Source organism: Schistocerca cancellata, unplaced genomic scaffold (genome assembly GCF_023864275.1).
Source record: "Schistocerca cancellata isolate TAMUIC-IGC-003103 unplaced genomic scaffold, iqSchCanc2.1 HiC_scaffold_1132, whole genome shotgun sequence".
NCBI lineage: Eukaryota > Metazoa > Arthropoda > Insecta > Orthoptera > Acrididae > Schistocerca > Schistocerca cancellata.
This window is the reverse complement of record NW_026047131.1, coordinates 2,119,238-2,146,441: the sequence shown is the minus strand read 5'-3', so window position 1 is coordinate 2,146,441 and position 27,204 is coordinate 2,119,238. Positions and strand designations below refer to the sequence as shown.

The 27,204-nt window shown below is 45.2% G+C and overlaps 1 protein-coding gene across 1 annotated transcript in view; it reads right to left on the bottom strand.

Moving 5' to 3' along the window:
* LOC126159401 (solute carrier family 46 member 3-like) overlaps positions 1-27,204 on the bottom strand; it is a 544,700-nt gene that overhangs the window by 52,007 nt on the left and 465,489 nt on the right. The window contains exon 5 of the mRNA XM_049916519.1: positions 14,968-15,069. Within this exon, the coding sequence (XP_049772476.1) occupies positions 14,968-15,069 (102 nt within the window). The remainder of the gene's footprint in view (positions 1-14,967; positions 15,070-27,204) is intronic.

The following is a 27,204-nucleotide window of genomic DNA, read 5'->3' as shown; positions in this document are numbered from 1 at the left end:
GAAAATTTGTAGCGGGCCAGGACTCCAACCTGCATTTCCTGCTTATCGCAAGCGTTCTTCTTACCATTAGGCTGTCTGAGCGGGATTCATGGCCAGACCCAAAACTTCCATAGCTCGTCTACCATGTGTCTGTAACCTGAATTTTTTCACCCATTATCTATATTTCAGTACAGGAGAGACATTTTACCTGAAAGTCGCTTGCCTGCCGAGTGCTGGTCGTGGACACACAGTCGATGACATATGAAGGTCCGGCTGTGGAACATGCTCGGATAGCCTAAGCTTGCGGCAACTCACGGCAAGCAGCAAACCCGGGTTCGAGTCCCAGGCGGGCACAAATTTTCACTGTCGTCATTCCATCATACAGATGATTGTTTACCATATTTGCAACTGCGAATACGTATCATGTATTTGACAACAGCTGTAGTCGCTACAGCGTCCCAGGGAATGTTGGATCGTACTTCTGAACAACACAGGCACTGCAACACTGCATCGTATCGTACTTTGCATAAATGCTTTCACAACTGTAGCACACAACATCTAGCTGGCTTCGCAATTTCAGAAATACTCTTTATCAGGCACTGTAAGATAACAACCTGCTTATGTCAACAGACTTCCCCATTTCATGCCTCCATGGTAGCTAGAATAACTCCCCATTCGTCTCCACTTATATACTTTCCTTATGACGCCACGTACCTGAAACCCCACCAGACGGGATTTAGAATCGCGATGTGTAGTGGTCACAACGTTTGATTCACCAGTGTCCATTTCCTCTTTAAGAATCGACGGGATACCTCAAAAAGAGATCTTGTGATACTCAGCTTGCTCTGAAAAATTGCCAGTTTGATCATGTCTCGGGTTCTTCGGCAGACGATTGTTTGGCGACGTTTCGCCGGCACGAGTGGCTGGCATTGTCAGAGCTTCACCCTCCACTGCTGATGGTAGACTGGAGTCGAGCTGGCGACCGCAGAATATACACTGAAGAGCCCTGCGAGCATGCAGAAGTACTGCAACACGACGCGGCATGGCCTCGACTAATGTCTGAAGTAATGATGGAGGGAATTAACACCATGAATCCTGCAGGGCTGTTAAAAATTCGTAAGAGGACGAGCGGGTGGAGATCTAAAAAAAATGGTTCAAATGGCTCTCAGCACAATGGGACTTAACTTCTAAGGTCATCAGTCCCCTAGAACTTAGAACTACTTAAACCTAACTAACCTAAGGACATCACACACATCCATGCCCGAGGCAGGATTCGAACCTGCGACCGTAGCGGTCACGCGGTTCCAGACTGTAGCGCCTTTAACCGCTTGGCCACACCGGCCGGCGGGGTGGAGATCTGTTCTGAACAGCACGTTGCAAGATATCCTATATATGCTCAATAATGTTCTACATCTACATCTACATCTACATTTATACTCCGCAAGCCACCCAACGGTGTGTGGCGGAGGGCACTTTACGTGCCACTGTCATTACCTCCCTTTCCTGTTCCAGTCGCGTATGGTTCGCGGGAAGAACGACTGTCTGAAAGCCTCCGTGCGCGCTCTAATCTCTCTAATTTTACATTCGTGGTCTCCTCGGGAGGTATAAGTAGGGGGAAGCAATATATTCGATACCTCATCCAGAAACGCACCCTCTCGAAACCTGGCGAGCACGCTACTCCGCGATGCAGAGCGCCTCTCTTGCAGAGTCTGCCACTTGAGTTTGTTAAACATCTCCGTAACGCTATCACGGTTGCCAAATAACCCTGTGACGAAACGCGCCGCTCTTCTTTGGATCTTCTCTATCTCCTCCGTCAACCCGATCTGGTACGGATCCCACACTGATGAGCAATACTCAAGTATAGGTCGAACGAGTGTTTTGTAAGCCACCTCGTTTGTTGATGGACTACATTTTCTAAGGACTCTCCCAATGAATCTCAACCTGGTACCCGCCTTACCAACAATTAATTTTATATGATCATTCCACTTCAAATCGTTCCGCACACATACTCCCAGATATTTTACAGAAGTAACTGCTACCAGTGTTTGTTCCGCTATCATATAATCATACAATAAAGGACCCTTCTTTCTATGTATTCGCAATACATTACATTTGTCTAAGTTAAGGGTCAGTTACAACTCCCTGCACCAAGTGCCTACCCGCTCCAGATCTTCCTGCATTTCGCTACAATTTTCTAATGCTGCAACTTCTCTGTATACTACAGCATCATCCGCGAAAAGCCGCATGGAACTTCCGACACTATCGACTAGGTCATTTATATGTTCATGTTCATATGTTCATGTCTTGGGAGTCTGGCGGCCAGCGGAAGTGTTTAAACTCAGAAGAGTGTTCCTAGAGCCATTCTGGACGTGTGAGGTCCCGCATTGTCTTGCTGGAATTGCCCAAGTTCGTCGAAAGCACAATGGACATGAATGGATGCAGGTGATCAGACAGTATGTTTACGTATGTGTCACCTGTCAGAGTCGTATCTAGACATATCAAGGGTCTCATATCACTGCAACTGAACACGCCCCACACCATTACAGAGCCTCCACCGGCTTAAACAGTCCCCTGTTGACATGCAGGTTCTGTGGGTTCATGGCGTTGTATGCATACGCTCGATACAATTAGAAACGAGACTCTTCCGATCAGGCAAATTATTTCCAGTCATCAACAGTCCAATGTCGGTGTTGATGGGCCCTGCGAGGCTTAAACCTTTGTGTCGTGCAGTCACCAAGGGTACAATGGGGGCTTTCGGCTCCGAAAGCCCATATCGATGATGTTTCGTTGAATGGTTGCCACGGCGACACTTGATGATGCCGCAGCATTGAAATGTGCAGCAATTTGCAGAAGGGTTGCAAAAGGCTCAAATGGCTCTAAGCACTATGGGACTTACCACCTGAGGTCATCAGTCCCCTAGACTTAGAACCACTTAAACCTAACTAACCTAAGGACATCACACACATCCATGCCCGAGGCAGGATTCGAACCTGCGACCGTAGCAGCAGCGCGGTTCCGGACTGAAGCGCCTAGAACCGCTCGGCCGAAACGGCCGGCTGGAAGGGTTGCACTTCTGTCACGTTGAACGATTCTCTTCATTCGTCGTTGGTGCCGTTCTTGCAGGATCTTTTTCCAGCCTCAGTGATGTCGGAGATTTGATGTTTTACCGGATTCCTTATACTCACGGTACACTCGTGAAATGGTCGTACTGGAAAATCCTCACTTCATCGCTACCTCGTCCCCCATCGCTCGTGAGCCGTCTATAACACGACGTTCAAACTCACTTAAATCTTGATAACCTGCCATTTTAGTAGCAGTAACTGATCTAACAATTGCGCAAGACACTCGTTGTCTTATATAGGTATTGTCGACCGCAGCGCCGTATTCTGCCTGTTGACATGTCTCTGTATTTGAATACGTATGGCCGGCCGCTATGACCGAGCGGTTGTAGGCGCTTCAGTCTGGAACCGCACTGCTGTTGCGGTCGCAGGTTAGAATCCTGCCTCGGGCATGGATGTGTGTGATGCCCTTAGGTTAGTTAGGTTTAAGTAGTCTAGGGGACTGATGACGTCAGATGTTAAGTCCCATAGTGGTTTGAACCATTTGAACACGCAAGGCTGCACCAGTTTCTTTGCCGCTTCAGCGTGTGTACCTGCCGTGATAGCGTTCAAGGGCTTTTCCGTTGGCGCTGCCACTGTAGTTCCCCGCGCCCGTGCCAGGAAAAGAGGCATGATTAGCACGCTCGTAACGCGAGCGAGACGAATATGTGAGCCACAGCACCTCGGACGCGTGATGCAACACCCAGAAAAGGTTCTGAGAAGCAATGGGTACTCCACCGGTTACATAAGGACTGTTACAGAATCAAACGCTCGGCGAAGTGACATATCGGAAGAAGAAATGTTTGGTACGGCCTATCTGCCATGGGTTCGCAAAGTGGCGGAAAGTGTCGGTCGTATAATGCGCAAATACGACGTAAAGGGTTATTTATAAACTGACAAAGATGGTCAAATAGTGTCTCAGACCGTCAAAGGAGATAAGGGACCTAGATGCAATGTCGGGAATATACCGCGTACCATACACATGTGGAAAAGTCTGTGTTGGAATGACTGTGTGTGACACCAGGGTCACACACAGTCAAGTGGCGTTGCAGTTTGCGGCAGGTGGAGAAATCGGCTATGGTGGAGCGCGCGGTGTGTGAGACCAACCACACACTAATATTCGTCGTGTAACGTACCCTCTCTCTCTGGTATTGTTTTTGTTTTTTTTTTGTTATTGTTTTTTGTTATTGTAGTTGTAGAGATATGAAATTATTGTAGCGGTTTGCTTAGTCAGCCGTACTTCGAAATTTTTTGACATTAAATGGAGCCTGAAACTTGCGTAATAAACACTTCGCGTGAAGTGCGATTTGCGGCATAAACAAAAATTATTTGCGGAGATGCAATCCACAGAATATTAACAGAAAAGCTTTAGAACAATGCGCACGACTCACTAGACACATTCAGAGGGTACGTACATTCGCGTACGAGTGGTTGTGATTTGATGAGAAAGACGTATGTTAAATTTTTTTGTGTAAAATGATTACGTCGTAACACACTCGGAGATTGCGAACGTACAATCAGGGTAGAGGCACGTACTTTCTATCATTCCCCGTGGCCTGGGTAAAAGAATTGCAATTATTTAAATTTAAGAATATTTCTTTTTCTATCGGACTCCTATTTTTATACGAAAAGGAGGATTGCAGGTTCTGAATGTCTCGGCAAAAACACATCGGAATCAATCTTAGCGGCCACCAAAGGAAAGTAGTGAGCACAATCACGTACCTCTATTGTTGAGCAGCGCCGTCGTGAAGAAATTCGCCTCCATCTAAAATTCGCCTTCTCGAATTAACAAAATAATTTGTACTCCATTGGTATGGGATTTAGGCTTGATCTTGACAGAAATTACGAAACACATTTTTCATCGTTTAACACCTTCATTTAACACACACATAAACATCAAACTATACAGTACGTCTTTACGTCAGCACATCAGAACAAAAAAGGTAGTTAATACTAGAAGTAATAAAAGAATCTCGAAATTAGTCCTTTGTCTCTCAATGGTAAAAAAGTTTTTTAGGGTATTCCTCTGGTATCTTTGAGATTAAACTACAACATTTTTTAGTTCCTTTTCAGTCGATACGGAAGTTCTTGCGGTAAAAAGGGGATGTCACACCCGCTCGTTCAGGGAAGCTACAGAAGTACACAGACATGACAATAGCTTCGACAAGAAAGTCTCAAGGTGAACAGATCCTGCATTTCCGTGCTGCAGCGAACAACCGTTGCAGATAGCAAGAGAACCGCGGCGGCAACAGTTATCACGGGAAAAACCCTCGGACTTCATCGCCCCAGGTACATGCAATCCGCGACCGGGAACTCGACAGTACACCCAATTCACCCCCAGCAACGGAGGGTGAAGCTCCGACAATGCCAGCCACTCGTGCTGGCGAAACGTCAGAAAAAAATATTTAACATCCATCGAAGAACTCGAGACAGTAGCTCATAAGCAATTTGTCAACAAGTGGCCACGAAAACCTTAACAATTACACCTTGTTTTGTACTTCCATGTGATCCATAGCGCTGTAAACAACGGCGGTGAAGTTGGTGCTGTGTTGATTGACGTTAGGAAGCCATTTAAGTCGTCTCGCATTGCCGGTTAGTGAAAAAAAAAAAAGAATACAATCTTAACCGAGTATCGGACCAGATTTGCAACATAATTGGAAACTTTCTTCCAGATGGAGTTCGACACCTCGCTCGTAACGGAACAGTATCGAGAATGTAAACACAATTTCCAGAGAACTGCAAGGAAGTGTCATTCGACTGTTACTGCTTACTATGTATACAAATGATCAGCTAGAAAATGTTCAGATGTGTGTGAAATCTTATGGGACTTAACTCCTAAGGTCATCACTCCCTAAACTTACACACTACTTAACCTAAATTATCGTAAGGACAAACACACACACCCATGCCCGAGGGAGGACTAGAACCTACGCCGGGACAAGCCGCACAGTAGAAAATGTTAGAAGCTCTTTAAGACTTCGTAGATAATGCGGTTGTCTCTAAGAAAATAGCGAAGCCAGAAGACAGCACTGATTTGTAGAATGACCTGCAGAGGATTTCTGAATGGTGCAGGCTCCAGCAATTGATCGGGAACGTAAAGAAATGCATCATATTGCAAATACACTCCTGGAAATTGAAATAAGAACACCGTGAATTCATTGTCCCAGGAAGGGGAAACTTTATTGACACATTCCTGGGGTCAGATTCATCACATGATCACACTGACAGAACCACAGGCACATAGACACAGGCAACAGAGCATGCACAATGTCGGCACTAGTACAGTGTATATCCACCTTTCGCAGCAATGCAGGCTGCTATTCTCCCATGGAGACGATCGCAGAGATGCTGGATGTAGTCCTGTGGAACGGCTTGCCATGCCATTTCCACCTGGCGCCTCAGTTGGACCAGCGTTCGTGCTGGACGTGCAGACCGCGTGAGACGACGCTTCATCAAGTCCCAAACATGCTCAATGGGGGACAGATCCGGAGATCTTGCTGGCCAGGGTAGTTGACTTACACCTTCTAGAGCACGTTGGGTAGCACGGGATACATGCGGACGTGCATTGTCCTGTTGGAACAGCAAGTTCCCTTGCCGGTCTAGGAATGGTAGAACGATGGGTTCGATGACGGTTTGGATGTACCGTGCACTATTCAGTGTCCCCTCGACGATCACCAGTGGTGTACGGCCAGTGTAGGAGATCGCTCCCCACACCATGATGCCAGGTGTTGGCCCTGTGTGCCTCGGTCGTATGCAGTCCTGATTGTGGCGCTCACCTGCGCGGCGCCAAACACGCATACGACCATCATTGGCACCAAGGCAGAAGCGACTCTCATCGCTGAAGACGACACGTCTCCATTCGTCCCTCCATTCACGCCTGTCGCGACACCACTGGAGGCGGGCTGCACGATGTTGGGGCGTGAGCGGAAGACGGCCTAACGGTGTGCGGGACCGTAGCCCAGCTTCATGGAGACGGTTGCGAATGGTCCTCGCCGATACCCCAGGAGCAACAGTGTCCGTAATTTGCTGGGAAGTGGCGGTGCGGTCCCCTACGGCACTGCGTAGGATCCTACGGTCTTGGCGTGCATCCGTGCGTCGCTGCGGTCCGGTCCCAGGTCGACGGGCACGTGCACCTTCCGCCGACCACTGGCGACAACATCGATGTACTGTGGAGACCTCACGCCCCACGTGTTGAGCAATTCGGCGGTACGTCCAGCCGGCCTCCCGCATGCCCACTATACGCCCTCGCTCAAAGTCCGTCAACTGCACATACGGTTCACGTCCACGCTGTCGCGGCATGCTACCAGTGTTAAAGACCGCGATGGAGCTCCGTATGCCACGGCAAACTGGCTGACACTGACGGCGGCGGTGCACAAATGCTGCGCAGCTAGCGTCATTCGACGGCCCACACCGCGGTTCCTGGTGTGTCTGCTGTGCCGTGCGTGTGATCATTGCTTGTACAGCCCTCTCGCAGTGTCCGGAGCAAGTATGGTGGGTCTGACACACCGGTGTCAATGTGTTCTTTTTTCCATTTCCAGGAGTGTATATAGGAAAAGACTTACCCCAGTTCACTGCTAGTAGCGCCACGTCACCATAACGCACCTGTGCGCAGCAAACAAGTATTGCACCATAATTTAAGAATAAAATTAAAAATTAAAATTGCTTTTCCCAAGTTTGTCAGCACGTGCTTTAGTATATTAATGTTTAAACCCTCAAATCTCAGATTGAACAGGTGAACGTCTTTCTCTAAATACATCGTTTTAAGAAAAAAATACGTTGCGCTAAATATCAAAGCTAGGCAGCCAAAAATTGGGCATAACGTGTAGATGTATGCCAAAATTAACTGATACAAATCTCAACGTGATTAAAGGAATATTTTGGTCATAATCCAGTTTTTGAAGAAAAATTAAAGGCGCTAAATACTAGACTTAGAAATATGAAAATTTACGTGACGCTTCAGTTCAACACAAAGGTAGTAAGTACGTGACCCCACTAAGCTACCTCTAATAGTTTTCGAGTAATTTACTGAAAACTAAATTTGGAACAAAAATATCCTTATTTGTAGTAGATTAAGTGTATGTTATATTAATGCTAGAAAGTTCTGATTACAGTACATGATGAAACCTATTAAATAACAGATCGGGAATTCGGAGCTAAAAAATCACAAAATTGAACCAATAACTCTAGGAATTAAGGTAAACTGCTTGGCTTTTGCGGATGATTTCGCAATACTTTCAGAAAACCCGACAGAAGGAGTTACTCAAATAAACATTCTGGAAAAATTAGCAAACAGAACTGGTCTCAAAATTTCAGCTGAAAAAACAAAATTCATGGCCAATTAAAAAAAATGCACCAAAATACACAGAAACACAAATAGGTAAAATAAAGCAAGTAAATAAATTTAAATATCTTGGAGAAACTATACAACAGAATGGACTAGAAAAATCTGCAATAGATGTAAGAATTAACAAAATGGAAAGAGCATATGGTTTGACCAAAAATATTTACAACAAGAAATGTATATCTAGAAAAACAAAACTAAAACACTACACCACAGTGGTACGACCAGAATGTTTATATGGATCTGAATGCCTAACGATGAACTATAAGATGGACAAACCAGAGGTACTGGGAAGATGGATTATTAGAAAAATAATGGGTGCAATGAAAACTGCAGATGGTTGGAAAATAAGAAGTAATGAGGAGATTTACAAAAAATATAGAGAAAATATCTGAAGTAATGGCCAAACGAAGATTAACCTTTTTTGGTCATCTCTACCGAATGGATGGAAACAGACTAACAAAACAAATACTCCTATATTTCTGGAAGAAGAAATCGACAATAGCATGGATTACAGAAGTAAGTAAAGATCTTGAAAGAAACAAGATCAAAGAATCAGATATAACAGAAAGAAACCGTTTTAAAAACAAAATACTAAATTTGGAAGGCTTTGAAAGCAGAAGAGATAAAAAATCGGGAACAACATGGACAGGAGAAAGGAAGAGACTTCATGGGGAGAAAATGAGGGAATACTGGAAAAAATAGGAAACAACAACAAAGGAAGAACAGGAACTGAAGTTGTTAACGTGATCCTAGTTGGTCAATACGATTGTAAAAAAAAGAAATAGAGCTATAACTAGTTTCAAGGCCTGGGTGTAACTAATACAAAATAAAATTTGTAGTTCAGAGATCATGTTCTACTGTCAGTTCCTTTCTAAAAATACTAGACAGCAAGGGTCTGATCAACTCAGAAGTTAAGTCTCATAGTGCTCAGAGCCATTTGAACCCTTTGAACTAGACAGTAAAATTTATATGTTGACGAGCTAATTTTCTTTCTATGATTATATCCAACTTAATTGCATTCATACAAAAATTACGAAGATTTTCAATTAATACAAAACAGTGTTATAAAATATTGTGTCCGAGAAAGCGGCCATTTAGAGGCTATTACCGGGGGCGTAAAGCGAATGACAGCAGATGTTCCCTTGGCCATCGGCTGCGTCATTATATAAATGCGCCCTGAAAGGCAGGGACTTCACTTAGCACCCAGCTATAAACGATCGACGTCAGTCAAACGCCGGAATACGCGCTGCCTTGGATGACGTCACAGGCAGGCTGTTACTAAACGCATTACTTCGCACGCAGATACCGTACGGTTCACGTCAGTCAAACGCCGGAGTACGGGATGCCTCGGATGACGTCACAGCCAGACTGCAACTAAACTCATGTTTTCGGTACAAATAGGAAGCGAAATTGCGAGGACTGTACGCCGTCCTGGATCGCTTAGGTTTCACGGAAGCAACTTTAGTGTGCCGCCCGTAATGTTAACAAATCCACGTGGCAAGTGGTGACAATTATTTTCCACTTCAGTGGCGAGCAATTATTTGGATTGTTGTTGTGGTCTTCAGTCCTGAGGCTGGTTTGATGCAGCTCTCCATGCTACTCTATCCTGTGCAAGCTTCTTCATCTCCCAGTACCTACTGCAACCTACAGCCTTCTGAATCTGCTTAGTGTATTCATCTCCTGGTCTCCCTCTACGATTTTTACCCTCCACGCTGCCCTCCAATACTAAATTGGTGATCCCTTGTAGCCTCAGAATATGGCCCACCAACCAATCCCTTCTTGTGCTCAAGTTGTGCCACAAATTCCTCTTCTCTCCAATTCTATTCAATACCTCCTCATTAGTTACGTGATCTACCCATCTAATCTTCAACATTCTTCTGTAGCACCACATTTCGAAAGCTTGTATTCTCTTCTTGTCTAAATTATTTATCGTAGACGTTTCACATTCATGCATGGCTACACTCCATACAAATACTTTCAGAAACGACTTCCTGCTACTTAAATCTATACTCGATGTTAACAAATTTCTCTTCTTCAGAAACGCTTTCCTTGCCGTTGCCAGTCTATACTTTATATCCTCTCTACTTCGACCATCATCAGTTAATTTGCTCCCTAAATAGCAAAACTCCTTTACTACTTTAAGTGTCTCATTTACTAAACTAATTCCCACAGCATCACCCGACTTAATTCGACTACATTCTATTATCCTTGTTTTGCTTTTGTCGATGTTCATCTTATATCCTCCCTTCAAGACTCTGGCCATTCCGTTCAGCTGCTCTTACAGGTCCTTTGCTGTCTCTGACAGAATTACAATGTCATCGGCGAAACTCAAAGTTTTTATTTCTTCTACATGGATTTTAATACCTACTCTGAATTTTTCTTTTGTTTCCTTTACTGCTGAGTCAATATATTGATTGAATAACATCGGGGAGAGGCTACAACCCTGTCTCACTCCCTTCCCAACCACTGCTTCCCTTTCATGCCCCTCGACTCTTATAACTGCCATCTGGTTTCTGTACAAATTGTAAATAGCCTTTCGCTCCCTGTATTTTACCCCTGCCACCTTCAGAATTTGAAAGAGAGTATTCCAGTCAACACTGTCAAAAGATTTCTGTAAATCTACAAATGCTAGAAACGTAGGTTTGCCTTTCCTTAATCTAGCTTCTAAGATAAGCCGTAGGGTCAGTATTGCCTCACGTGTTCCAACATTTCTACGGAATCCAAACTGATCTTCCCTGAGGTCGGCTTCTACCAGTTTTTCCATTCGTCTGTAAATTCGTGTTTGTATCTTGCAGCCGTGGCTTATTAAACTGATAGTTCGGTAATTTTCACATCTGTCAACACCTGCTTTCTTTGGGATTGGAATTATTATATTCTTCTTGAAGTCTGAGGGTATTTCACCTGTCTCACACATCTTGCTCACGAGATGGCAGAGTTTTGTCAGGACTGGCTCTCCCAAGGCTGTGAGTAGCTCTAATGGAATGTTGTCTACTCCCGGGAGTATTTGGATTATCAGCCACGTAAGGGCGCAAGACCATTTAAATGGTCATAGTGCTGTTTAGGGTAGAGAGATTTATTATTAGTGTCAACATTATGAACATTGCGATGTTGTGTGTGGGAAAATTTATCAAATACAGGGTTATTACAAATGATTGAAGCGATTTCACAGCTCTGCAATAACTTTATTATTTGAGATATTTTCAAAATGCTTTGCACACACATACAAAAACTCAAAAAGTTTTTTTAGGCATTCAAAAATGTTCGATATGTGCCCCTTTAGTGATTCGGCAGACATCAAGCCGATAATCAAGTTCCTCCCACACTTGGCGCAAAATGCCCCCATCAATGAGTTCGAAAGCATCGTTGATGCGAGCTCGCAGTTCTGGCACGTTTCTTGATAGAGGAGATTTAAACACTGAATATTTCACACAACCCCACAGAAAGAAATGCATGGGGTTAAGTCGGGAGAGCGTGGAGGCCATGACATGAATTGCTGATCATGATCTCCACCACGACCGATCCATCGGTTTTCCAATCTCCTGTTTAAGAAATGCCGAACATCATGATAGAAGTGCTGTGGAGCACCATCCTGTTGAAAGATGCCCGCACACGTTCAACCGTTTCTTCGCTCACTGCAGGCCGACCCGTTGATTTCCCCTTACAGAGGCATCCAGAAGCTTTAAACTGCGCATACCGTCGCCGAATGGAGTTAGCAGTTGGTGGATCTTTGTTGAACTTTGTCCTGAAGTGTCGTTGCACTGTTATGACTGACTGATGTGAGTGCATTTCAAGCACGACATACGCTTTCTCGGCTCCTGTCGCCATTTTGTCTCACTGCGCTCTCTAGTGCTCTGACGGCAGAAACCTGAAGTGCGGCTTCAGACGAACAAAACTTTATGAGTTTTTCTACGTATCTGTAGTGTGTCGTGACCATATGTCAATGAATGGAGCTACAGTGAATTTATGAAATCGCTTCAATCATTTGTAATAGCCCTGTATGTCTACCAATTAGAAATCAAAATCTTCATTTGTAATCATAGTCCTGATCACGCTGAGTAAATAGAGAATAGAAACATTTCTTTCGGTGGGCTGGACAAGAATGTTGACTTGCAGACTGGTCAGACTATGGTCAGTATGTTCTCTTTCGCTTTCTGGCTGACCAAAAGAATAGTTTCCAGGTTCTCGTAAAAGGCGTAGAACAATATTCTAATACTTCCGATTACTTACGATTTATTATTATGTATTGTTATTGTTAACCCGCCGCCCCACAGAATGTACAGTACAATATCTAGCAGTGACCACAATATATATATATATATATATATATATATATATATATATATATAGTAAGAAAGGGAAAAAAAAGCAGTTCAAATGGCTCGGAGCAATATGGGACTTAACATCTGAGGTCATCAGTCCCCTAGACTTTGAACAACTTAAACCTAACTAACCTAAGGACATCACACACATCCATGCCCGATGCAGGGTTCGAACCTGGGACCGTAGCAGTCGCGCGGTTCCGGACTGAAGCGCCTAGAACCTCTCGGCCACCGTGGCCGGCTAAGAAAGGGAGATTCTTCGTAGAAAGAAACTTAAGGGAATGAACTCAACGACTAGAGAAGTGGCTTATAAAGGCGCTTGTTCGAGGCGCGAGAGCGTAACAGAGATGCTCATTCCAAAAGGACAAAATATTAATTCCTCCGCCACTCCCCCCCCCCGCCCCCGCCCATCCGCTGACACACACACACACACACACACACACACACACACACATCTCCCAAAATGACCACAACGTGGAAATTCTAGAATTTAAAGGTAATACAGAAGCTTACTGACAATCATTCTTCCCACGCGCCTTTTGCAAATGGAATAGGGAAGGGGTGATCAATTAGTGGGATCATAAGTGCCCTCTGCCACACACCATCAGCTGGCTTGCAAAATATTGATGTACAGGGCTATTACAAATGATTGAAGCGATTTCATAAATTCACTGTAGCTCCATTCATTGACATATGGTCACGACACACTACAGATACGTAGAAAAACTCATAAAGTTTTGTTCGGCTGAAGCCGCACTTCAGGTTTCTGCCGCCAGAGCGCTAGAGGGCGCAGTGAGACAAAATGGCGACAGGAGCCGAGAAAGCGTATGTCGTGCTTGAAATGCACTCACATCAGTCAGTCATAACAGTGCAACAACACTTCAGGACGAAGTTCGACAAAGATCCACCAACTGCTAACTCCATTCGGCGATGGTATGGGCAGTTTAAGTTTCTGGATGCCTCTGTAAGGGGAAATCAATGGGTCGGCCTGCAGTGAGCGAAGAAACGGTTGAACGCGTGCGGGCAAGTTTCACGCGTTGCCCGCGGAAGTCGACGAATAAAGCAAGCAGGGAGCTAAACGTACCACAGCCGACGGTTGGGAAAATCTTACGGAAAAGGCTAAAGCAGAAGCCTTACCGTTTACAATTGCTACAAGCCCTGACACCCGATGACAAAGTCAAACGCTTTGAATTTTCGGCGCGGTTGCAACAACTCATGGAAGAGGATACGTTCAGTGCGAAACTTGTTTTCAGTGATGAAGCAACATTTTTTCTTAATGGTGAAGTGAACAGACACAATGTGCGAATCTTGGCGGTAGAGAATCCTCACGCATTCGTGCAGAAAATTCGCAATTCACCAAAAGTTAACGTGTTTTGTACAATCTCACGGTTTAAATTTTACGGCCCCTTTTTCTTCTGCGAAAAAAACGTTACAGGACACGTGTATCTGGACATGCTGGAAAATTGGCTCATGCCACAACTGGAGACCGACAGCGCCGACTTCATCTTTCAACAGGATGGTGCTCCACCGCACTTCCATCACGATGTTCGGCATTTCTTAAACAGGAGATTGGAAAACCGTGGATCGGTCGTGGTGGAGATCACGATCAGCAATTCATGTCATGGCCTCCACGCTCTCCCGACTTAACCCCATGCGATTTCTTTCTGTGGGGTTATGTGAAAGATTCAGTGTTTAAACCTCCTCTACCAAGAAACGTGCCAGAACTGCGAGCTCGCATCAACGATGCTTTCGAACTCATTGATGGGGACATGCTGCGCCGAGTGTGTGAGGAACCTGATTATCGGCTTGATGTCTGCCGAATCACTAAAGGGGCACATATCGAACATTTGTGAATGCCTAAAAAATCTTTTTGAGTTTTTGTATGTGTGTGCAAAGAATTGTGAAAATATCTCAAATAATAAAGTTATTGTAGAGCTGTGAAATCGCTTCAATCATTTGTAATAACCCTGTAAATGCTCATTCCTTCGAACGAGTCTCCCTCGCTTTCGGCTACGAGTCCAATGACGTTTGCAACTCTTATCATAGGTATGTATCCACTTTGCATTTTTATCTCTTTCCTAAAACTTGCTTCCACATGCTTTATTGTTTCTCCGACGTACAAGCTGGGCACCATGAACTCGGCTTTCTTTACGCTCCATTTCCGTTGCTTCTTTTTGGAGGACTTCTAACTGACACCAACAGTACGTTTGGATTTCCGCCTTCTTACCTATCAGGTTCGTGATCATGCTGTAGGTGGAGAAGATGCTGAAGTCGACTTCGTTCCAGTTGAAGCGGTACCTCGTGAACAGGTACAGTACAGCCATCTCGCCTGCAACACAACAAATGAGGCAGACTTCAGAAACTGCCAGAAAACTGCAAGCGTGAAATAAATCCAATGAAGGCAATAAACATAAATGCATTAAAAAATAGTGAATTATAAAGGACTGTGGGCGAGTATGTTAGGAGGGGCCGAAATTTATGTGTCGTGCATCAGGATAGGAAATACATTGCGTTCAAGCAAAACATTTGCAAAGATGAAGTAAAATTTTGGTCAGTGAATAAAACTAAAACTACACTGAAGAGCCAAAGAAACTGGCGCACCTGCCTCATATGGTGCAGGGCCCCCACGAGCAAGCTAAAGTGCCGCAGACGATGTGACGTGGACTGGAATAATGTCTGAAGTAGTGTTGGAGGGAACTGACACCGTGAATCCTGCGGGGCTGTCGACAAATACGGAAGAGTACGAGGGGATGATCTCTCCCGAATAACACGTTGCAAGGCATCCCAGATATGCTCAATAATCTACATCTACATTTATACTCCGCAAGCCACCCAACGGTGTGTGGCGGAGGGTACTTTACGTGCCACTGTCATTACCTCCCTTTCCTGTTCCAGTCGCGTATGGTTCGCGGGAAGAACGACTGTCCGAAAGCCTCCATGCGCGCTCTAATCTCTCTAATTTTACTTTCGTGATCTCCTCGGGAGGTATAAGTAGGGGGAAGCAATATATTCGATACCTCATCCAGAAATGTACCCTCTCGAAACCTGGACAGCAAGCTACATTGCGATTCAGAGCACCTCTCTTGAAGAGTCTGCCACTTGAGTTTGCTAACCATCTCCGTAACGCTATCACGCTTACCAAATAACCCTGTGAAAAAACGCGCCGCTCTTCTTTGGATCTTCTCTATCTTCTCTGTCAGCCTGACCTGCTAGTGATCCCACACTGATGAGCAATACTCAAGTATAGGTCGAATGAGTGTTTTATAAGCCACCTCCTTTGTTGATGGACTACATTTTCTAAGGACTCGCCCAATGAATCTCAACCTGGTACCCGCCTTACCAACAATTAATTTTATGATCATTCCACTTCAAATCGTTCCGCACGCATACTCCCAGATATTTTACAGAAGTAACTGCTACCAGTGTTTGTTCCGCTATCATATAATCATACAATAAAGGATCCTGCTTTCTATGGATTCGCAATACATTACATTTGTCTATGTTAAGGGTCAGTTGCCACTCCCTGCACCAAGTGCCTATCCGCTGCAGATCTTCCTGCAATTCGCTACAATTTTCTAATGCTGCAACTTCTCTGTATACTACAGCATCATCCGCGAAAAGCCGCATGGAACTTCCGACACTATCTACTGGGTCATTTATATATATTGTGAAAAGCAATGGTCCCATAACACTCCCCTGTGGCACGCCAGAGGTTACTTTAACGTCTGTAGACGTCTCTCCATTGATAACAACATGCTGTGTTCTGTTTGATAAAAACTCTTCAATCGAGCCACACAGCTGGTCTGATATTCCGTAGGCTCTTACTTTGTTTATCAGGCGACAGTGCGGAACTGTATCGAACGCCTTCCGGAAGGCAAGAAAAATAGCATCTACCTGGGAGCCTGTCTGGGGAGTTTGGTGGCTAGTGGAAGTATTTAAACTCAGAAGAGTGTTCCTAGAGCCAGTCTGCAGCAATTCTGGACGTATGGGGTGTCGCATTGTCCTGCTGGAATTAGCCGAGTCCGTCGGAATGCAAAATGGACATCAATGGATGCAGGTGATCAGACAGGATGCTGGTGTATGTGTCACCTGATATCAGGGATCCCAGTTCACTCCAACTGCACACGATCACATTATTACAGAGCCTCCGCCAGCTTGAACAGTCCCCTGCTGACATGCAGGGTCCATGGGTTCATGAGGTTGTCTCCATACCCGTCCGCGCCCATCCGCTCCATACAATTTGAAACGACACTCATCATGCAACATGTTTTCAGTCAACGACTGAAGTCGGTGTTGATTGGCCCAGGCGAGGCGTGACGCTTTGCGTCGTGCAGTCATCAAGGGTGCGGCTCCGAAGGCCCAGATCGATGATGTTTCGCACACTGACACTTGTTGATGGCCCAGCATTCAAATCTGCACTATTTTTAGGAAGAGTTTCACTTCTGTCACGCTGAACGATTCTCTTCAGTCGTCGTTGGTCCTGTTCTTGCAGGATCTTTTCCCGGTCGCAACGGTGTCGGAGATTTGATGTTTTACCGGATTCCTGATATTCACAGCACACTCGTGAAATGGTCGTACGGGAAAATTCCCACTTCTTCGCTACCTCGGATGTGCTGTGTGCCATCGCTCGTGCGCCGACTGTAACACCACGTTAAAACTCGCTTAAGGGGGGTAGGACGTCAAACTGGCCGACTTGGCGCAGGAGAGGCGCCACAGGACATTTTAATTTACACTGTCTATACTTTTACAAATAAATTCATAAAACTTTGTCAGCATGACCAGGAAGGATTCAGAATTCACGCTCATAGCAGTGGTAGTTGAAAAATATAACAAAATATATTTTTTTGCATGTGAAATGTCATCATTTTTTCACTTACTATTCCCTGCATTCCTTGCTATAGGTACACTTTTCTTCATAAGTAAGGGAGCTTCTTCGATGAATTTTGCACAGCGTACATCCCATACTTTCAGGTGTATGGAACTCTAGAAACTTCCAAATCTATTAAAAACTGTGCTAAAAATTGAGATAGTTAACCATAAAATTTGAGTTTTTTCTATACATGAAGTTTAAAATGTAACAGCTCATTCATTTTTTCATTAATTAAATAAATTCTGGAGTTTCATACACCTGTAAGTATGGTTTGTATGCTGTGCAAAATTCATCGAACAGTCTCTCTTACTTGTGAAGAAAAGAGTACCTATAGGAACAAATGCAGCCAATAGTAAGTGAAAAAATGATGAAATTTCACACGTAAAAAAATTATTTTGTATTACTTTTGAGCTTCCATTGCTATGAGTTTGAATCCTGAATCCTTCCTGGTCGTGTTGACAAAGTCTTACGAATTTATTTGTAAAAGTATAGACAGTGGAAATTACAATGTCCTGTGTTTCCTCTCCTGCTCCAAGTCGGCCCGTTTGACGTCCTACCCCCCTTAAATCTTGATAACCTGCCACTGTAGCAGCAGTAACCTGATCTAACAACTGAGCCAGACGCTTGTTGTCTGATATAGGCGTTGCCGACCGCAGCGCCGTATTCTGCCTGTTTACTTATCTCTTTATCTGAGTACTCATGTCTATACCAGTTCCTTTGGCGCTTCACTGTATTAATAATACGTTAAGTTCTAGGCTTCGTCCTTATATTATGTCACGAGTTTGTTGTGACCCCTACTTTTAAAAGCAAATGGAGCATTGTCCTGCACTGATACTGCACTTCGTAAAATACTTGCAGACTAGGGACGGTACCTTCCTGTAGTACAACTGATGTCCGAGGACAACAGCCGACAAAGTACCATACAGACAAGATGGCTCAAGTCTCGCAGACACACGTGCCATCTTAACAGGCCACGCGACATGATAACAGGTACATTACTGTCTCAGCAATGCCGGGCGGAGTGACCGAGCGGTTCTAGGTGCTACAGTCCGGAACCGCGCGAACGCTACGGTCGCAGGTTTGAATCCTGCCTCGGGCATGGATGTGTGTGATGTCCTTAGGTTAGTTAGGTTTAAGTAGTTCTAAGTTCTAGGGGAATGATGACCACAGCAGTCAAGTCCCATAGTGCTCAGAGCCATTTTTTTGGTCTCAGCAATGCTATACCGATTCTTATGCCATGTGTTTTTTGCTCGTTTCTGCCGTCATTCTCCTTAAAATAGCACCGATCGCTGTTCCGCTTTGCTATAATAACGAAATAATCCAAAGCAACGGTAATTTAAAGAATAAAAATTGCTCGTTCGTTAAAAAGAGTTTCTTTAACAACGAAAAATTTTAGCACTGCTGCTTTATTAGCAAAAAATAAAAACATTTGTTATAACCGAGACCAAACAAATACCGAAAAGTACCGTTTATTTAGAACTAAAATACCGGTATCGGTTTCAATCGGTTGCTTTTTCCCATAATTTTTGGACATTTGTGCTAAATTTCTATGGGACCAAACTACTGAGGTCATCGTTTCCTAGGCTTACACACTACTGAATCGAACTTAAACTAACTTACGCTAAGGACAGCACACACACACATCCAGCCATGCCCGAGGGAGGACTCGAACCTCGAACCGTGGCAAGGCGCCTGAGACCACGCGGCTACCCTGCGCGGCGTTTCCCATCCACAGAGATAGCCAGGAGACGAATATATCGCAAACTTCCTTCTCTGTCCTCAAATCCCCAGTATTAAAAAAAAAAAAAATTACGCTTCCACGTAGAGGGGATGACTCAATGTTCTTGCCAGTGAGTTAAATCACGAAAGATCTAGCTGAAAATTCCCAATCTTTGTGTACAAAGCGCACATAATAGGTTGACACAGCCCTGACGCAGTGTGTTTACCCACTGGTCAACGTCCCTGCGGTAAGCATGATGGCAGGGGTGACATTTTCATTTTAACTTTAAATGCGAACATTTTTACGTTCGCCTTTACCGGGACTGTAATTGACATTAAATGAAACAACAAGTTTACTCTTACCTGTCACCGTTTCATTTATTTCCACGAAGCGTTTCGAAGTTTTAAACCTCCATCATCGTGTGGATTTACATTGGTTAGTACGACACTTGTGTGTGTGTTGTGTTACGATGTTTTGGAGGAACTTGTGCCACTGCCTCCAGCGCTCACAGGTTCTTTTCGCTGTAGTAACACATCACATGTATACTGTCACATTTGTAAACAAATATGGCGTCTGGACTCCATATTTGACGACATATTTGTTTACAAATGTGACAGTATACATGTGATGTGTTACTACAGCGAAAAGAACCTGTGAGAACTGGAGGCAGTGGCACAAGTTCCTCCGAAACATCGTAACACAACACACACACAAGTGTCGTACTAACCAATGTAAATTGTGGTGGGCGTACTATAAGACCTTCGGTACACACACCATCAGATTATTTGACTTGTCGCTCTAACGAAGTGGGCGAGTGTCAGCAGTATGTCTCGTGGTCTTATCGTGGCGTGTTTACCTTCTGCCGTTAGGTCAGACAATAGAGATGCCACTTGCACGCTTAGAGCAGCAGATTGACGGTAACCAACTTCAAACAGAACTTGCTTAATTTTCACACACATTTATTAAAATAATAACAAGCATAAAAATTATTTAACTTGGTTCTGGATGCTCATGACAAGTGACAATCTGAAGTTCCTTTGGTCTTGGTACGTTAATCTTATTCTCACATATCTCTGATACTTGACAAAGTGTCTATACATTTACCTTCATGGCTATGTACAGGAATATGATAATCTTATTACGCGCAGACTGATGCAGATTGACTAATCGGAGGTCTGTACACTCGTTATAATACCTCGCACATTCAGGTATCACTGTGCGAGTGTGGTCCACGAGGAGAAAAGGTTCTATGTTGGCAGCAATATCATAGGCTGGGTTACATATTAATACGCGGATCGGCGGAAGCAGAATTTGGCCCGTCTCTAAGGCAGCGCCATCTCGTAGTGCGGAGATGGACGAGCGCTGCGCCTGCGCTGTTGTGCTTAGCGGGGCGCGCTCTAGTGGGAAAGTTGTGTACGCGCTGACTATGCAGAACTATGTAGACAACATAAATCCACCCGATGATGAAGGTTTAAACCTTTGAAACGCGTCGTGGAAATAAATAAAACGGTGACAGGCAACAGTAAACTTGTTTTTTCATTTAGTGACATTTTCAGTTGGACATACCAAAAATTTGGAGCGAAAGCAACCAACTTCCTTGCACTGCACGACTGGTGCCACAGCATCCCATGCTTTGACGCCCGCACAAAAAGACAAAAATGTGGTGCTCTCAGTTATGATCTTGAGGGGGGGGGGAGTTGCAGCATGGTGTGGTCTCTGTCCTCAACAAATATTGGCGCCAGCTCCTTTTCTTTTTTTTTTGTCATCTGTGTTGCAACTGTTTTGACACGCCATGAATTCTTCTCCTGTGCCAACATCTTCACCTCAGAGTAGCACTTGCAACCTACGTCGTCAACTCAAGTATCTGCTGGTCTCTGTGTTCCTCTACAGTTTCTGCCCTCTACAGCTCCCTCTAGCACCACAGAAGTCATCCCCTAATGTCTTAACAGATGATCTATCATCCTTTCCCTTCTCCTTATCAGCGTTTTCCACGTACTCCTTTCCTCTCCGATTTTGCGCAGAGCTTCCTCATTCCTTAACTAATCAGTCCACCAGCTCTACTCAACAAAAGCAGGGAGTGGGTCACTGTGCCACTTTTCGCAACCGCTTAACTTTCCAGTGATGGTCGACTCCTAATAAGACTCACTGACAGCCTTCTGCCAACAAACAAGGACTACACACCATACTGGGAACACATTCAGTGAGAAAAATGCAAATACACTGAATGGACTCACAAGTCATGGGATACTTCCTAATATTGTGTTGACCTCCTTTTGGCCAGAGTAGTGGAGCAGTTCGACGTGACATGGACTTGAAAATTCGTCAGAACTTCGTTGCACAAATACTGAACCTTGCTGTCTCTATGTGTTACGGTCTTCAGCGGAGAGACTGGTTTGATGCAGCTCTCCATGCTACTCTATCCTGTGCAAGCTTCTTCATCTCCCAGTAGCTACTGCAACCTACATCCTTCTGCATCTGCGTAATGTATTCATCTCTTCATCTCCCTCTACGATTCGTACCCTCCATGCTGCCCTCCAATAGTAAATTGGTGATCGCTTGATGCCTCAGAATATGTCCTACCAACTGATCCCTTCTAGTTGTGCTGTGCCACAAGTTCCTCTCCTCCCCAATTCTATTCAGGACCTCCTCATTAGTTACGTGATCTACCCATCTCCCATCTACTCTTCAGCATTCTTGTGTAGCACCACATTTCGAAAGCCTGTATTCTCTTCTTGTCTAAACTATTTATCGTCCATGTTTCACTTCCATACATGGCTACGCTCCATACAAAAACTTTGAGAAAGGACTTCCTGACACTAAATCTATATTCGACAAATTCTTACCGGCCGCTGTGGCCGAGCGGTTCTAGGCTTTTGAGTCCGGAACCACGCAGCTGCTACAGTCACAGTTTCGAGTCCCGCCTCGGACATCGATGTGTGTGATGTCTCTAGGTTAGTTACGTTTAAGTAGTTCTAGGTCTAGGGGACTGATGACCTCAGATGTTAAGTCAGATAGTGCTTAGGGGCATTTGAACCTTTTTTTTTAAACAAATTCTTTAGAAATGCTCCCCTTGCCACTGCCAGTCTACATTTTATATGCTCTCTACTTCGACCATCATCAGTTATTTTACTCCCCAAATAGTAAAACCCATCTACTACTTTTGGGTCTCATTTTCTAATCTCTGTCTCTATAGCCATCTATAATTTCAAAAGGGTTGCCAGTGCAGGATTTGGTGTATGAACTGACCTGTCAATTATGTCCCATATCTGTTCGATCGGATTCATGTCGAGCATCTTAGTGGCCAAACCAGTCGCTGGAATTGTCCAGAATGTTCTTCAACGGTGGCCTGGTGACGTGGTGCAATGTCATCAATAAATATTCCAACTTGTTTGGGAACATGAATTCTATTAATGGCTGAAAATGGTCTCCAAGTAGTCGAACATAACCATTTACAGTCAATGATCGGTTCAGTTGGAACAGAGGACCCAGTGCATTGCATGTAAACACAGACAAAACTACTATCGACCCACTACCAGCTTGCACTGTGCCTTGTTGACAACCTGGGCCTGCGACTTCGTGGGATCTGCGCCACACTCGAACCCTGTTGCTGGGGCCTTCTCCACCAGACATCACGGCGCCTAGAGTATCCGCAACCAAACTGACAGCCTGCCGCCCCAGGTTGCCCGCTTCGCAGGGACACCGAAGCACTACACAACCTACAGGCAATATTGATGAACGGCCACAACAACAACAACAACAACAACAACAACACAGCAAAGACACCAGCGGCCACCAGGGGCCGCTACCAGCCCACATAAACATAAGAGAGGTCGCTGCAGATCCCAGAACTATTTTCACACGTCAAACCACGTGATGGAAAATTGTTCCGAGGTACTCCTCCGCCGAAGCGCTACAAAGGCCGGCGCTCGGCCGCACATCGGCAGTTCATCGACCGCCAGCAGACTTCGATAGCTGCTGCCCTGGCAGCCCGGCTTGGATCTTCTCGCTGATCTCCGGATTAGGCTCGGTATATCGGAGAAGTCTCTGGAGGAGACTAGTAGGAAATTATTTCAGTTGTTTTCTATATTATTCTTGTATGTAGTTGTGATTCGAAGATGGATCACCGTTTTGTGTTGGTGTTACGCTTGGAGAATTTGTTTAGGTTAATTGAACAGTCCAATAAATTGTTTTAGGACTTAGGATCGTTAGTTTCTTCTGCTTACGCAGACATAACACCTGTCATCAGATCTTACCAACTGAACTCTGGACTCTTCTGACCAGGCCACGGTTTTCCAGCCGTCTAGGGTTCAATCGTTACGTTCACGACCCCAGAGGAGGCGCTACAGGCTGTGTCGTTCTGTTAGCAAAAGCACTCGCGGCCATCGTCTGCTGCCGTAAACCGATTAACATCAAACTTCGCCACAGTGTTCCAATGGATACGTCTGTCGTACGTCCCACACAGATTTCTGCGGTCATTTCACGCTGTGTTGCTTGTCTCTCAGCACTGACAACTCTACGCATACGCGCTGCTCCCGGTCGTTAAGCGAAAGCCGTTGGCCATTACGTTGTCCGTGGTGAGAGGTAAAGCCTGAAATTTGGTGTTCTCAGCACACTCTTTACACTGTGGATCTCGGAATATTGAATTCTCTAATGAATTCCGGATTGGAATGTCACACGTGTCTAGCTGCAACTACTGTTCCGCTTCCAGCATCTTTCACTTCCCGCTGTGGGGCCATAATGACCGACGGAAAGCCTTTCACACGAATCATCTGAGTAAAAATGACAGATCCGCCAAGTGCTGCCCTATTATACACTACTGGCCACTAAAATTGCTACACCAAGAAGAAACGCAGATGATAAACACGTATTCATTGGACAAATATATTATCCTAGAACTGACATGTGATTACATTTTCATGCAGTTTGAGTGCAGTACCCCAAACAACAGCCTCTGGTCGTAATAACGGCCTTGATACGTCTGAGCATTGAGTCAAACACAGCTTGGATGGCGCGTACAGGTACAGCTGCCCATGCAGCTTCAACACAATACCACAGTTCATCAAGAGTAGTGACTGGCGTATTGTCACGAGCCAGTTGTTCGGCCACCATTGACCAAACGTTTTCCGTTGGTGAGAGATCTGGAGAATGTCCTGACCAGGGCAGCAGTCGAACATTTTCCGTATCCAGAAAGGCCTCTACAGGACCTGCCACATGCGATCGTGCATTATCCTGCTGAAATGTAGAGTTTCACAGTGATCGAATGAAGGGTAGAGCCACGGGTCATAACACATCTGAAATGTAACGTCCACTGTGCCGTCAATTTGTCCGAGACGTGGAACCAATGGCTCCGCATACCATTATGCCGGGTGACACGCCAGTATGGCGATGACCAATGCGTGCTTCCAATGTGCGTTCACCGCGATGTCGCCAAACACGGAAGCGATCATCGTGATGCTCTAAACAGAACCTGGATTCATCCGAAAGAATGACGTTTTGCCATTCGTGCACCCAGGTTCGTCGTCGAGTACACCATCGCAGACGCTCCTGGCTGTGATGCAGCGTCAAGGGTAACCGCAGCCATGGTCTCCGAGCTGTTAGTCCGTGCTGCTGCAAACGTCGTCGAACTGTTCGTGTAGATGGTTGTTGTCTTACAGACTTCCCCATCTGTTGACTCAGGGAAAGAGACGTGGCTGCACGATCCGTTACAGCCATGTGGATAAGATGCCTGTCATCTCGACTGCTACTGATACGATGCCGTTGGGAGCCAGCCCGGCGTTCCGTATTACCCTCCTGAACCCACCGATTCCATATTATGCTAACAGTCATTGGATCTCGACCAACACGAGCAGCAATGTCGAGATACGATAAACCGCAATCGCGGTTATCAAAGTCGGAAACGTGATGGTACGCATTTCCCATCCTTACACGAGGCATCAAAACAACGTTTCACCAGACAACGCCGGTCAATTGCTGTCTGTGTATGACAAATCGGTTGGAAACTTTCCTCATGTCAGCACGTTGTAGGTGTCGCCACCGGCGCCAACGTTGTGTGAATGCTCTGAAAAGCTAATAATTGCCATATCACAGCATCTTCTTCCTGTCGCGTCTGTAGCACGCCATCTTCGTGGTGTAGCAATTTTAATGGCCAGTAGTGTACCTACAAGAAGAAGAGCCTCAGTTTACAACAATCGTGGTCGGAGTTGCGGAAGTTAATGGAAGTCGATCCCGTTTACGTTCAACATGGCTTCTTCGCTGCAGGCAACAAGCTGCAAGTTGCCCATCAACATGAGAAAGAGTCGTAATCGTTCTGGCGCTAAAAAAGACAGGATTTCTTTTGTAGCACAAAGTGTGCAGCATGTGATTTATCACATGACTGGGCACGAAAAAAAGAAAAGGCTGCACTGCACTAGTGTAACTGGACTTCCGAAGGTAATCAAGAGTCTTTTTCATGACGCTTCAAACAGTGTTTAAAAGCCTGTCAGACGTTGATACTTGCTTCATATTTATCGCTTGCTCGCTGAATGAAAATAAGTTAAGTGGTTACAGAAGCGCGCTGGCAAACGATGCCGATCACGCACAAAGCGCCAAGGACGAACAGTCTCCGGCGCTAAACCACCTCCCTGTTGCATCGGCCGCTCTTATTCGGAGAGCGACTGTAGGAGATGCTGGTAGCTTATTATGCCGATATTCAGAGCATGTGAGTCGAAGCGGGGCAACTTTCCTAGAGAAGGCGTGTTTATCGTGGGCACAAGATGTAGGGCGGTGGCACAGTCGTAAAATGCCAGACTACACATCGAATGACCTCGTGATCGATTCCCGTTGTACCATACAGGGTGTTTCAAAAATGACCGGTATATTTGAAACGGCAATAAAAACTAAACGAGCAGCGATAGAAATACACCGTTTGTTGCAATATGCTTGGGACAACAGTACATTTTCAGGCGGACAAACTTTCGAAATTACAGGAGTTACAATTTTCAACAACAGATGCCGCTGCACGTGATGTGAACGATATAGAAGACAACTCAGTCTGTGGGTGCGCCATTCTGTACGTCGTCTTTCTGCTGTAAGCGTGTGCTGTTCACAACGTGCGAGTGTGCTGTAGACAACATGGTTTATTCCTTAGAACAGAGGATTTTTCTGGTGTTGGAATTCCACCGCCTAGAACACAGTGTTGTTGCAACAAGACGAAGTTTTCAACGGAGGTTTAATGTAACCAAAGGACCGAAAAGTGATACAATGAAGGATCTGTTTGAAAAATTTCAACGGACTGGGAACGTGACGGATGAACGTGCTGGAAAGGTAGGGCGACCGCGTACGGCAACCACAGAGGGCAACGCGCAGCTAGTGCAGCAGGTGATCCGACAGCGGCCACGGGTTTCCGTTCGCCGTGTTGCAGCTGCGGTCCAAATGACGCCAACGTCCACGTATCGTCTCGTGCGCCAGAGTTTACACCTCTATCCGTACAAAATTCAAACGCGGCAACCCCTCAGCGCCGTTACCGTTGCTGCACGAGAGACATTCGCTAACGATATAGTGCACAGGATTGATGACGGCGATATGCATGTGGGCAGCATTTGGTTTACTGAAGAAGCTTATTTTTACCGGGACAGCTTCGTCAATAAACAGAACTGGCGCATATGGGGAACCGAAAAGCCCCATGTTGCAGTCCCATCGTCCCTGCATCCTCAAAAAGTACTGGTCTGGGCCGCCATTTCTTCCAAAGGAATCATTGGCCCATTTTTCAGATCCGAAACGATTACTGCATCACGCTATCTGGACATTCTTCGTGAATTTGTGGCGGTACAAACTGCCTTAGACGACACTGCGAACACCTCGTGGTTTATGCAAGATGGTGCCCGGCCACATCGCAC